This window comes from Pogoniulus pusillus, chromosome 3 (genome assembly GCF_015220805.1).
Source record: "Pogoniulus pusillus isolate bPogPus1 chromosome 3, bPogPus1.pri, whole genome shotgun sequence".
Lineage (NCBI taxonomy): Eukaryota > Metazoa > Chordata > Aves > Piciformes > Lybiidae > Pogoniulus > Pogoniulus pusillus.
Genome location: NC_087266.1, coordinates 18,287,284 through 18,300,067, shown reverse-complemented (window position 1 = coordinate 18,300,067; position 12,784 = coordinate 18,287,284). Strand labels below are relative to the sequence as shown.

The 12,784-nt window shown below is 45.8% G+C and overlaps 1 protein-coding gene across 1 annotated transcript; it reads right to left on the bottom strand.

The window, feature by feature from the left end:
- Window positions 1-2,930: 2,930 nt before the first annotated feature.
- On the bottom strand, window positions 2,931-9,423 carry C3H11orf87 (chromosome 3 C11orf87 homolog). Its single transcript, XM_064171206.1, has 2 exons — window positions 9,300-9,423; window positions 2,931-8,923 (listed from the first exon to the last, which is right to left on the bottom strand). Exon 2 carries the CDS (start codon window positions 8,777-8,779, stop codon window positions 8,303-8,305), a length of 477 nt encoding a protein of 158 aa, XP_064027276.1. The 5' UTR covers window positions 8,780-8,923; window positions 9,300-9,423; the 3' UTR covers window positions 2,931-8,302.
- Window positions 9,424-12,784: the final 3,361 nt, after the last annotated feature.

The window sequence follows — 12,784 nt, the reverse complement described above, 5'->3', positions numbered from 1 at the left end:
CTAAGCATTCAGTTGGCCTTGTCCATCTCAGGGATTTTAAATATACTTTGCATATGAATATCCATATTATCACCACATAGAATCATAGAATCATAGAATCAACTACGTTGGAAGAGACCTCCAAGATCATCCAGGCCAACCTAGCACCCAGCCCTAGCCAATCAACTAGACCATGGCACTAAGTGCCTCGGCCAGGCTTTTCTTCAACACTTCCAGGGATGGCAACTCCACCGCTCCCTGGGCAGCCCACTCCAATGAGAAATCACTCTCTCTGTCAAGAGCTTCCTCCTAGCATCCAGCCTATACCGCCCCTGGCACAACTTGAGACTGTGTCCCCTTGTTCTATTGCTGGTTGCCTGGCAGAAGAGGCCACCCCCCACCTGGCTATAACCTCCCTTCAGGTAGTTGTAGGCAGCAATGAGGTCCCCCCTGAGCCTCCTCTTCTCCAGGCTAAACACCCCCAGCTCCCTCAGCCTCTCCTCACAGGGTTTGTGTTCCAGGCCCCTCACCAGCTTTGTTGCCCTTCTCTGGACACATTCCAGCACCTCAACATCTCTCTTGAATTGAGGAGCCCAGAACTGGACACAGTACTCAAGGTGTGGCCTGACCAGTGTTGAGTACAGGGGAAGAATAACCTCCCTTTGTCCTACTGGCCACACTGTTCCTGATGCAGGCCAGGATGCCATTGGCTCTCTTGGCCACCTGGGCACACTGCTGGCTCATCTTCAGCTACTATCTATCAGTATCCCCAGGTCCCTTTCTTCCTGACTGCTCTCTGTTGTTGTGGCCAAAGTGTAGAACCCTGCACTTGGCCTTGTTAAATCTCATCCCATTGGCCTCTGCCCACCCATCCAGCCTGGCAAGGTCCCTCTGCAGGGCTCTCCTACCCTCCAACAGATTGACACATGCTCCTAGCTTACTGATGCTGGACTCAATTCCCTGGCCCAGATCATCAATAAAGATATTGAACAGGACTGGGCCCAGCACTGATCCTTGGGGAACACCACTAGTGACTGGCTGCCAACTGGATGTGGCACCATCCACCACCACTCTCTGGACCCAGCCCTCCAGCCAGTTCTTGACCTATATCAGGGTGAATCTACCCAAGCCACAAATTTGTCACTTACAGAAATTTTCTAACATCAGAGGCAGTCTAAGGTAATCCTCTGGAAAGAAGGAGCAAGCCTGGACAGCATAGCTCATCTTATGGAAAGACTAACCAGACAGGCTTTGTAGTGAAAAGTGAGGTTCAGAGACAATATCTGAATACAGCAAAAGATAAAGAAAAGAAAGTATGTGTGCCACATGTGTGTAACCTCAAGTGATCCTCCACTATCCTCCACAGGATCTGGGTAAAGACTGTGAGTCAAAGCACAAGAGAAATCTGTATGCCCTAGTAACATCAACTGCAGCAACCTGATGTTTGATGAAACTGGCAAGGGATGGACAGTCAGCAGGGAATAAGATCTCACATCATTTTGGGCATGGTCCAGGTCAGGGAGATTTTGCCATGAATTTCATTAGTGGTGAGCTTACTCACCAAGAGTTGTCCTTCCCTATGTTCTTATTAGCATAATCAGCACCCTGCTCAAAACCACACAAGCCTATTATCTACACTGGGGGGGGGAAGTGTTATTAGTAATGAAATGGTAAAACAAACATTAGTTGTCTTGATTCTCCTTCAGAACATGAATTCCACTTCAACTTAAAAATTAAATTGAGCCTCTCAGTGTGACTGTTTAAGCATCTTGCCCAGCCATTCATCTTCCAGCTGTGCAGTGTGCCACTTGAACCTTGCTCCCACATGTTAAGCACTTGAATAATCCGTGCCTGGTGATTAACAGAAAGACTCTTAATTTGTATTGTGGTATCAGTCTTTTTACTATATATGACAGTTTGTTTATTCATTTCTTCACTGAATATTTGTAGATTCCATGTCTTTGTTTAACAGGAAGGTTATATACTGCTTGCTGCCTAGACAGCTTAACAGCTGAGAGCCTCACAACACATGAGTGGCAGAGTCAGGATCTAAAAGCAAAGGCACTTATTTACAATCATGAATTCAACCCTCACCATGTGAGGGGTCTATAGTTATTATAGTATAGACCTAATTATTTTGTCCTCCTGAACTTCTGTCCTTACCCCTTACTTACAGTGCCCGTACTCCACTAGGACACATTATTTTTAGATTACAAGATGCTTGAAAAGTTTTGACTGTGAAGTCAGTGAGTCATAGAAGAAAGGCAATCTATCTGTTTAGATGTGAGTTCATTCAGAAGATTTTAGGTTAAAATTTTGCTTGATTGCAAGGGATCTGGAAAACATAGGATAAAGAATCGGAGAGACTGAGAAACCTGGAACTGTTTAGTCTGGAGAAGACTGAAAGGACTAAAAATATCTGAGGGGTGGGTGTCAAGTGGATGGGGCCAATCTCTTTTTGGTGGTCAGCAGCAATAAGATAAGGAGCAACAGCTACAAATTGGAACATAGGTTTCACCTCAACACGAGGAAAAATGTCCTTACAATGAGGGCGACAGAGCACTGGAACAGGCTGCCCAAAGATGTTGTGATGTCTCCTCCTCTGAACTTACAAAACCCACCCGGACTCATGCCTGTGTGAACTGCCCTAGGGGATCCTGCCTTGGCAGGGATTGGACTCGATGATCTCTGGAGGTCCCTTCCCACCTCTGAAGTTCTGTGATTTAGTGATTACTGTGCAACCAACAAAACCTACATGATTTTACTCTGCTGTACAATGCAAAATCTTCCTGATTTGCCTACATGTGTTTTGCAGTCTGTGTGCTTGAAATTCTTCATCCCATTCAGAAAAGTAAAATAATGAACAGATTAGGATGCTCTGTTTCAAGGAAGAAAAGAACAAATAGAAGTCAAGTGGATTACATAAATAAAGGCAATTTTTACTTACAGGGTGCTGATTCAAATATTTATTTATTTTCTAACTCATACAAAATCAATGCTTGTGGAGGTATTGGGTTAAAAGTGTTGGGAAATGAATTCTAGTTATCCACAGAGAACATATAGTATCAATAAAGCAATGAAAGTTCTTTGACTCGAGTAAGAAATATATTACATTTAGTTTACAGAGATGAGATCTAATGTCATATAGAAAATGATGGTTTAGAGCAGTGGTATCAGGAAGGAGATAGCTATTTGTCTCTGCTGTGGCTGGAATGGATCACTCTTCACCCAGGACTACACAGTGGATGGTGAGGCTTCACTTCCACAACTCGAAATGGGAAAGCTAACTGTCACCATTGCCAGACATTTCACCTGTTTGCTTGTCAGATGGTCTCCCTCCTCAAGGCTCATACACTTTCCAATTTTTCCAAGTTCATACCACACTTCATACACTATTGAGTTTGGCTAGATTCAGACCAGAAACCTACATGTAAAAGACCGAAAACAGAAGGAGGCTCTGTTCTACTAGAAATTTATTCAGCAATCAGATGGAAAACTTGGCTTCAGGGAAAAAAAGACTTAGATACCAGAAAGAGATGAGAAGGTAATTTCTGGATAATAGTAGTTCTAATTTTTAACATAAAACAAAGCATTATTTGAGATTTGTATGTGAGTCATGCCATCTATGTAGATGTAATGAAATGGCATCTAAGTCAATGTAAATTCTCCTATTTACACAAAAGAATATCTCCTATTTCACATTTTCATGTTTCTCTTCATATCTTGCACACTCACTAAAAGGTAGGGTTTCAGGTACCCATATAAAACCGCAAACGAGCAGAGAGAATATCCACTGGAAAGAAAGCCAAAACCAAAAATAAAACCAAAACCAAACCAAGTGCTATAACTGGATTTAAAATAATTCAGTCCTGTATAGCGTCAAATAATGTTCTTTTTTCCTCCCTTACATAAAAGCTGTACTCATATTCATATCAATAAAGAAGAAAAGTAGAGTTGCTTCATAACACTGGACAAAGCTTTCCAGAAACAAGATAGCAGTTACCCAGAAATGCTATGGAAAACATTAATCACACAGGAACTTGCTATTTACATTGCAAATAGTTGCCTTTAAAATTAAAAACAGAAGCAAAACTTCCCAAGTTTTCAGTCATATGACAGTCTGTCTAGAATGTAGTCTTTGTTCTTTGCTTTTTGTCCAGCATTTCTTTCAAGATATATATCTATATATACAGATATATGTCTGAGAGAGATGTATCAAAACCTAAAAACATGTCTGGATTAAGAACCTGCAAATTTCATCTAAGACTGCATTTGCATAGACAAACCTCCATGGGGAAAAAATGCTGGAATGATGCATTTTAATGAAATTATGCTCCTTGTCTATGATCCACACAGGAACTCTGTAGAAACCTAAACATCTCAGTCCACCAAAGCAGAACTGACAGCAGTAGTGTGGCTTCCCTGGTGCTGCCACGCTGAAGAATCCTAGCCCTCATGGAACGCAGTGTTTGCCATCCCCACAGAGGCTGCTGGGATGGATGCAGAGCAGGGCCAGTGGTGGTAGTATGGAGAGCTGTTACCCTCTGTGTGGACTACAGACAGGATCCAAGTCCTTTGGCAGTCAGTGGAAACCACCCCTGTTGATGGCAGCAGGAGCTGGAAGAAGCCTCAGGGCAAGTAGCAGGCTCCAAGGATAGGAATGCAGAAAGAGGCATTGTTGACCCTCCCAGTCCAGCCTCAGCGCTACCTCTGCATCACCCAGCAGGGTCTCAGTTTTCTCTAGTATCTACGAAACAAGTAATTACAGTCATGCTTCTCCCATGGGACAACAGCTGGACTGTACAGGAACTGTTGAGCTCCACAGCACTTCCTATTCTAACACATGCAGGATGCTAGAGGGCAACTAGCCTCCATCTCTTGTTTGAAACCAGGAAAATCCAGATGCAGGATATGCCCCTCGGCAGATGAAGGACTGTGTTCTTCCAGCAGTCAGCACTCACTGCCCAGCCTCCATTGTAACTTGCCAAAGCCAGTGCAAAATCACAGGAAAAAGAATGTTCACATCCATAGGGTATAAATCCTTCCTTACGAGTGGGAATGGTGCAGGCATTTACCCAGCATCTCTATCAAATATCGTAGAAAAGGTTACACAAAAATATTTCAATATATGGATACAGATACATAGATATCACACTTGCATAAAATATGTATATTCAAAACCCTTTGGGCAGCTTCACAGTTAGCTGAAAATGTATGCTTTAGGAATATTAACAATTTCCTACACTTTTCTAATTTAAGTAGGAGAGGGGGAGGGGAAAGAAGCATCAGCCTTATTAATACTGAATGCTAAGTGCAGAAGTTTAGCTGTAGCTGTAGGGTTTTGAAGCAATTGATTTGACAGAACCTCCAAGCATAAACTCTGTTTAAAAAATCCACATCTATTCCCTAGGTTGCTTATTGTTTCATGAAAATGAAAACCTACATGTCCTGCTTGTATCAGCTGGATCTCCTGAGACCATTCAATTAAACCTCATAAGCTTGCAAGAGTTCAGTACAGGGCTGTGTATTGGGAGTATGCGTTAACCTTATTGCAGCATTTCTGTGATAATAGGAATTCATAACCTCTCATACCTTGTAGAATTTAACTTCAGAAATAAAAAAAAAACCTCAAATGACACCACAAGAAGCCCACAGCTGTGAGAAAATTAAAGTCAGTAGGAAATTTTACTTATAGACCACACAATTTACACGGATTTACATATATACAGAGATATTAAAATATTAAATCAAAGCTAATTAACAGAGGACAGAGTTTTACATGGTAACATTTTAATTCGTTACATTTTGGCAACTATTTTTAGTGTCTTGAGATTATATAAATTATATATATATATCCATATATCTGTAACATATATAAAGATATATATATATGTCCTCTTTTTCTTCAAAAATAGGGCAATTTTATAACTGCAATGAGATGTGACAAGCAGTACACTTCTGGGGAATTATTGCATGCCTCATGTGCACAAGGCAGAAGGAAAAGTATCTGACTTCAGACACTAAAGAAGTGGAATCATCATCCAGAAATGCACTGGAGCGAATTGGAACATCTTATTGCTTTTATAAAACTTGAAATTATACACTGCTGGTTGTTCTTTCTCTTTTCTTTTTAAAGGCACAAAATAAAGGGGAAAGTAATATCTCTCTTCTCTATTTAGTGGAGATCAAAGACCAGACAGCTCCATTATTGTTCACTGAACACTCTTCATTGTCCTAACTCTATTCCCTGTGGTGCTATACCGTACTGCATAAGGAGGTTAAACACAAAAGTTCATGCATCTTTTTATTAGGGGAAACAAAACAAAGCCAATTTCCTTGACCGGGAACAATGAAGTAGCCATTAGCATCCACTCGTACCGCCTGGTGGCGAGAGGCAGGCATCACTGCAATGGGCAAAGCACCACCCAGTCGCAAGTACACTTGCCACGCTAACCTCACCTGGTGGAGCACCTTCTTGAGCTGTATGGTACAGTAGTTAGGGCCTAAGATGCTATAGGCACGGATCCAAGCTCAACAGCAATTTCCTGTCAGACCGGGCAAGACTGAAAAGGGATAAAACTAGGGAAGAGAAACGCTGCCCTGAAACCTCTGCAATTTAGGGCTGCTAGAGGATTGTGGTGCACTTCTGCCACACTCCTTCCCCACTTTAACTGGTATTCATTCCTGGCTTAGGGATGCATACTTCCCAGTGTGCGTGTGTCTAGGATTCTTCTAGCCTAACAGCCACCCTGGGATGCAGAGTACAGCAGAAAGGGAATAAGTGGCTAAAAAATATTAGAGACAGTCAATTATTACTATCTCCTCACAGGACTCTGAATGACAAGATAGAAAAGCAAACCAAAGCAAAACCAAACCAGACAAACACAACAAACAAAAAACCCACAAAACACAAACAAAGCAAAACCCCAAACAACAAAAAAAACATAGAAGAAATTCCTCAGGATCACATTTTCTTTGCTGCATTTCTTTTATGTTACTATGCACCATAAAGAGCTGCCTCTGCTCTGACACCAGACAAGATGTTTCAAAGTTTGGATATGGCACTCCGTTAACGGCATCTTCAAATCCTGGTCACTGATTTAATCACCCAGCAAAACTGCTTTTTCTGTACTTGACACTGCTTCCCCCAACACACTCAGCACTAGCAGCCACTCACACCTGCCATCCAGTCAAAAAAATTCCTGGTGCTTGCTAAGGAGATACCACATCAGCCACTTCTGAAAATACACATTTGCCAAGGTGTAGCAGCAGACATTTTGCACAAATGTGTGGTTTCTTCTGAAGAGATGAAAGGGTTAAAACTTAAGGATTGTCTGTCCCTAACTGTCTACTGGATTAGAAGGGTTAAAAATACTTAGCAGCCTAAAAAAGTAGAAGCCAGCTCTGTACTGCTGCAGGATTCCTTGCTGAGAGGCAAAGCTGTAAACGCAAGCGTTCAGTGCGGAGTGCCTGGTGCAGAACTGGATTTGTTTCAGGACCAACAGGAGGTACAAGGACAACCTCCCCTGAGAGAGGACAAGCAAGTTACTGCACATTACCTTGCCCTTCTACACAAAACAGTAGAGGGTTTGAGTTTCATGTCATGGGAGTGGGGGGGATGGGGGATGGCATTTGAAGATGAAAGGATCTGAAGGAAGAGGAAAGCTGAGGCATTGCTCTGTGCAGACTGCTGGCTCCTTTCTCCCTAGACAGTGGGATGTCCAGTGCTGCAGCTGGGGGAACAGGGTGATGGGGCAAGTTGGGCACTTGCTGCTAAGTCCAGTTAGGGGTGACCATTTCTACAAAAAAACAATAACCATTCTTGGAAAGGAGTAAGAGGAGTAGGACAAGGGCATAGGTCCTAGCACAAAAGGAGACCAGGGTGGACTGTCATCCTGCTCCAAGGGGATGGGGAGTCCCAAGATACCCACCAGACCTGCCTCTCTCCTCACACCACTCACCCATACCCCAGCCCACACCATCCAATGGTGACACAGCATGCGAGGGGAATCCCGAGAGAGTGGGATCATCCCGGTCCTTGGGGTAACGATGTCCAGGGAAAATGGATTCCCCACCCCTGACCCTCTCCTCCAGGTGGATGACTTGATATTTGGTAGCTGTGTGTAGCTCCTTCTCCAGTGAAAAGATGCATCCTTTCCTTGCACAGTCAATGAGAAAAGCAAAGTGATCTGGTATGCACTTGGATCATGGGCTTGTTCATTCATCTGAATTAGCAATGTTTTCTTCTTCTTCAGGGACTGGAATAATCACTCGGGTATTTACAAACATCAACCAATGCCTTCGCATGCTCTCCCCCAAACCATCATGACAAAATCACCGTCTGCAGGAGCCCCGTGCCAGCAGTGTCCAAACAAGCCCGTGTGGGCTGAGAGCTCGAGGCTGTCGAGGGAGAAGGGCTCTTGATCTCCAAGTCCTGGGAGGGTCTTCCCAGACGGCTGTCTCTTCCTTGAGGTGCCTCTCCCTGCACTCCCATCCCAGTATGCTGACTGCTGCTACTACTGCTGCGGGTACAGTGGTCCCGTTCATACTCCTCCTGAGCCTTTTGCATTTTCCGCTTCTTCATCTTCCTCTTGTGAATGTGGAAGGTGGTGAGGGAAAGGAGGATCAGGCAGAAGATGAGGGTGACCAGGACAATTAAAACCACGGTGGATGAGAAGGACTGGAAGAGTTGACCCACTTGCGTGATGCAGGTGCTGCTGGTGTTGGAAGTGGCTGATGTCTTGTTCAGGAGACACGGTGGCAGGGGCAGCCTCAACTCCTTTGAGAGCTTGGCACTCATTGAGGAGGCTTCGGAAGATGAGGATCTTCCTCCCCTCTCTGAAGACGCCTAAATTTCAGTCGGTGCCGGGCTGCTGGCGGGGGCTTGCTGGAAATGCCCGGGATGTCGGCGGCTCAGCCTCACACTCTAGAGTGCCAGAGCAACCTGCAAAGGGAGCCGAACACATCAGCGCTCCGAGGCACCCTGCGCAGCTCTCCCCCTCCCAAAACACCGCGCCGGTGGCTGCGGCAGCCTCCTCCTTGCGCCCCGCCAGGGCAGGACTCCGGGCGGCCCCAGCTCCCTGTCGGGGAGCGGCAGAAGAGTGGCGGGACAGAGACGGAGCACCGCGCCGCCACACCGACTTCGCAAATTACTCCGCATCCCGGGGCAACACCGCCCGCCCGCTCACCCCAACTAGTTGCTGCGGTTAGGGAGGAGACACGGCCCGGCTGCGAGACCCCCGCACCCCGGCGGGGGCGTAGTGCTGAAGCCGGGTGGCGACCCGCCACGCGCTGCCGGTGCCCGCCCCGGAGCCCCTTACCTGAACCGGTGGAGGCAGCGAGGGAGCGCCCGGGCGCCGCGGGCGCTGGGGGCTGCGGCAGCGCGGAGTGAGCGCGCAGAGCGGAGCCACCGCCGCTTCGGGGAGCGCCGCCCGCAGCCTATAGCCGCCCCGGCCGGTGACGTCAGGCGGCGCGGCCGGGCCCGCTCGCCGCCGCCCCGCACAGCCCCGCGGCGGCGGAGAGAACGGCGGGGGGCGGCCGCTGCCCGGGCCTCGCAGGCACCGGCACACCACGGGGGCCCGCCGCCGACCGCAGTCCGGCGCCCCATCACGCTGTCACCAGCGCGACCGGCACCGAATATCGCCCCTGTCCCCACCGTATTCCAACACTCCCCTCCCGCCCCTGCCCATCCCACCCTTCCATGTTCTTCGCTTCCCCAGACGCGGAGATGAGCCTATGTCCCCTTCCCCGCAAACACCCCAACATATCGACCACCCCCACGCCCCGCAGCCAGTCTCTTCCCTCGTGTCCCCATCCACACACAAGACACGCCACGGACAACCCGCATCAATTCACCCCCAGCCCCGCTCCGCCCGGCTGCTGCCTGCACCCATCTCTAACCCACATTCACACCGGTACCACGCCCTCACTGCTGGGTTCCCGTGCGGCACCAAACTCCCGACCCCCCAGCGCCCAGCGCGCCCCTGCCTCGCCTCGCAGCCAGCGCACCCCTCTGCTCACCACGATGCCCACGTGAATCTGTGGGCGCTAAGAAGTGCCCCAGACCTTTGTACCGAATTGTGACCGACATCGCAGACACAGGGAGTATCTGTTAACACTTACCGAGCTTTGCCAGAGATAAATGTGTGCAGGTGTTTATTTTAAGAACAAATGGACATGATTTAAGCTGCACATTAGACTATTCCCAAATATATGAGAATTTATGTGTTTTAAAACACTTCCAGTAGAGATAACGGGGCAAAAATAATAATTACCCTTAGGATGGAGCTCTTCACATTTCCGAAAGGGACAAAGTGATGTAGGGGACAAGGCCTGATGGTCTGTGAGATTCCTTCAGTCCCATGCGCCCCTAGGCATTGGAAGCAAAGTTACTCTAAAGCACTAAGGTAAATAACAGGATTTCAAGGAAAAACACGAGATGTCGGTCTGTGCTCCTGGCCCGAAGCCACCTGAAAAGCCTAGAGGAAAATCTGTACAAGATGAGCTCTGATGTGAGTTGGAAAATCTTCATTCAAGAACTAAGATCTGTTGACCTTGATAGCCAAGAATCTACCTCAGAGGTGGGTAGGAGCTGGTGAGCTGCATTTCTGAGCATTTTACTGTGTCAGGATAGATTTCTGCTCTACTGCAGTTGCGTCTGGTAAGTATAGCAAAGCCTGTGAAATTTGGCCAGTTACTATTAACTCCATGATTGTTTCAGAGAAGGACACTGCAGGGGATGAAGTACATTCAACTCAGTTGAAACAGTCCCAGTCAGTTGCAAAGGGACTGCAAATTAAAGCTTCCTCTAAAATCAGAGGGATGGAGATTCCCATTAGTCCTTCCCTGCCATTGAACAGTGCAGTCTGATGCTGTAGAGGAGTCCTGAGGAGACTGCACAGTGAGGGACCAGCCTTGGCCCACACATTTACCTACTGTTCCTCTCATTCAGCTCCCTTGCGTGCATTCCCACAGTTCCTGTTCTAAACACACCCCTCCCATGCATTCTATGCAGCATACCTTGCACACATGCATACCAGCCACATCTCCATATCCCCACTGACATCATGCCTGTATGCCTTTATCTTCCTCCACGCCTTTCTCCAGCATGCACATCTGAGGTCAGCGTTAGTGTATGCTCTGTGCTCACTGCCTTAGGGGGGAAAACATCCACCACAGGCTAAAACAGCAAAGCAAGGTTCAGGACATTCCACTTTTCCTCTGACTGTTATCCTCAAAGCACTAGTTTGACGGGGGGGCTGCAAAGCAGTATAGGGAGCATGGAGGTCACTCATGATGGCTTGTGCCACTGGAGAACATCTCTGATCCCACTCAACAGCAACCAAAGCTGTTGCAACTAAGCCCTTGACTGGGCTCCACTGAATTCTTTAGTCTAAACTGAAGGTGAGATAAGGTTCCAATGTAATCCAAAAAGAATGGATGAGTTTGTGAATAGTAAGAGGTGATGTGAGACTACCATTCAGAAGTTACTGAATCATTAGAAAAGTTAAGCTTATTTATTCAGAGTAAAACCAACATAAGAATGGCTCTTTGCACAGAAAACAACATCGGCAGCTGTCGCATTGGTATAGAGCTATCTTAGGATGTTTATGAGAGAAATAAGAAAATCATGGATTGAATAAACTTCAATTACTAAAATCCTTTGTGTACTACTTTCATCTGCTGTTTTCGCCATCTGACCATTTGCCTTTCTTCTGCTTCATGCTCCTTTTTCCTGTCTCTCCTGTCCCTACTCCTACTCATCTACTTTCACCCAGACCAATGGGCTGAAATGCCCAGAGTGATTCATGCGTGTTTGACTTACTACTTTTTAAATGTTACTTACATTATTCTTTGCTTTTAGGAACAGAAATCAATAAAAATGTGTCTGGTGTATTTTTATGTTAATTATTCCAAGTATAAGGTTTTTCCTGATCTGTAGGGAGTGGAAGATGGGTCCAGGGAGCAGAGAAGGGCAGAGACCTCAGCAAACGCTTAACTCTTTTCCGTACTGGCTCAGCCCCTTTTCTGCCTGTGTTTGCACACAGTCTTGAAATATTCCTGCCTCAGTTAAAAGAATTTAAAAGCAGAGGTAGTTCTTGCTCTTGCTGGCAACTAATTTTGCAGTTTTGAATGAATGACAGAGACAGAAGAGAACCATTGTAGAGAAGAGGGGAAATATCTGTACTGTAATTATACGTACCTTGACCTTCTGGATTATAGCAGCTGCTAGCCAACTGAGGTATATGGATTCAAATACCCATGGTCAGAATTTATGGAGTTTCAGAGATGAGGGATGGAAATTCTATATTGTTATGGACCAGTAGCTGTGCATTTTTCCTTTGCTCTGATTAACTGCTATAATTAGATTTGAATATAGAATTGCAAAAAAAGATCCTATCTCGAGCAGATAATATGGTCATGAGAAACCCTTCCTTTATTTGGCATAAAAATGAAGGATATGATAACTTCCAATTGTGCCTTCTTTCATGAATGAATTGCTCATCAGTTATAGTGAATTTCCTCATACTGTATGTGCAGTATGACATTTATGGAGGTTAGGCTTCTTGCTGAAGTAGGATTGGCCACCGTGCGATAGAAGATACTACATTAAGGAGACTTTTTGTGTTTTATAACAATGTTTGTACTTGTTACAACCTTGATAACTCCCAGTTTTCTCTGGACTCACATTGTTAAGAAGTTAAGAAGCAGACAGCATACGTATTTGCGAATCCCCCAAATGGACTTTTGTACATGCATATTTTCTTAATCTGTTAATTAAAGAAGTGGTTTCTTCAGATATTAA

Bases quoted from the DNA above. Each gene is read 5' to 3' on its own strand.
- C3H11orf87 (XM_064171206.1), bottom strand. From the start codon at position 8,779: ATGAGTGCCAAGCTCTCAAAGGAGTTGAGGCTGCCCCTGCCACCGTGT.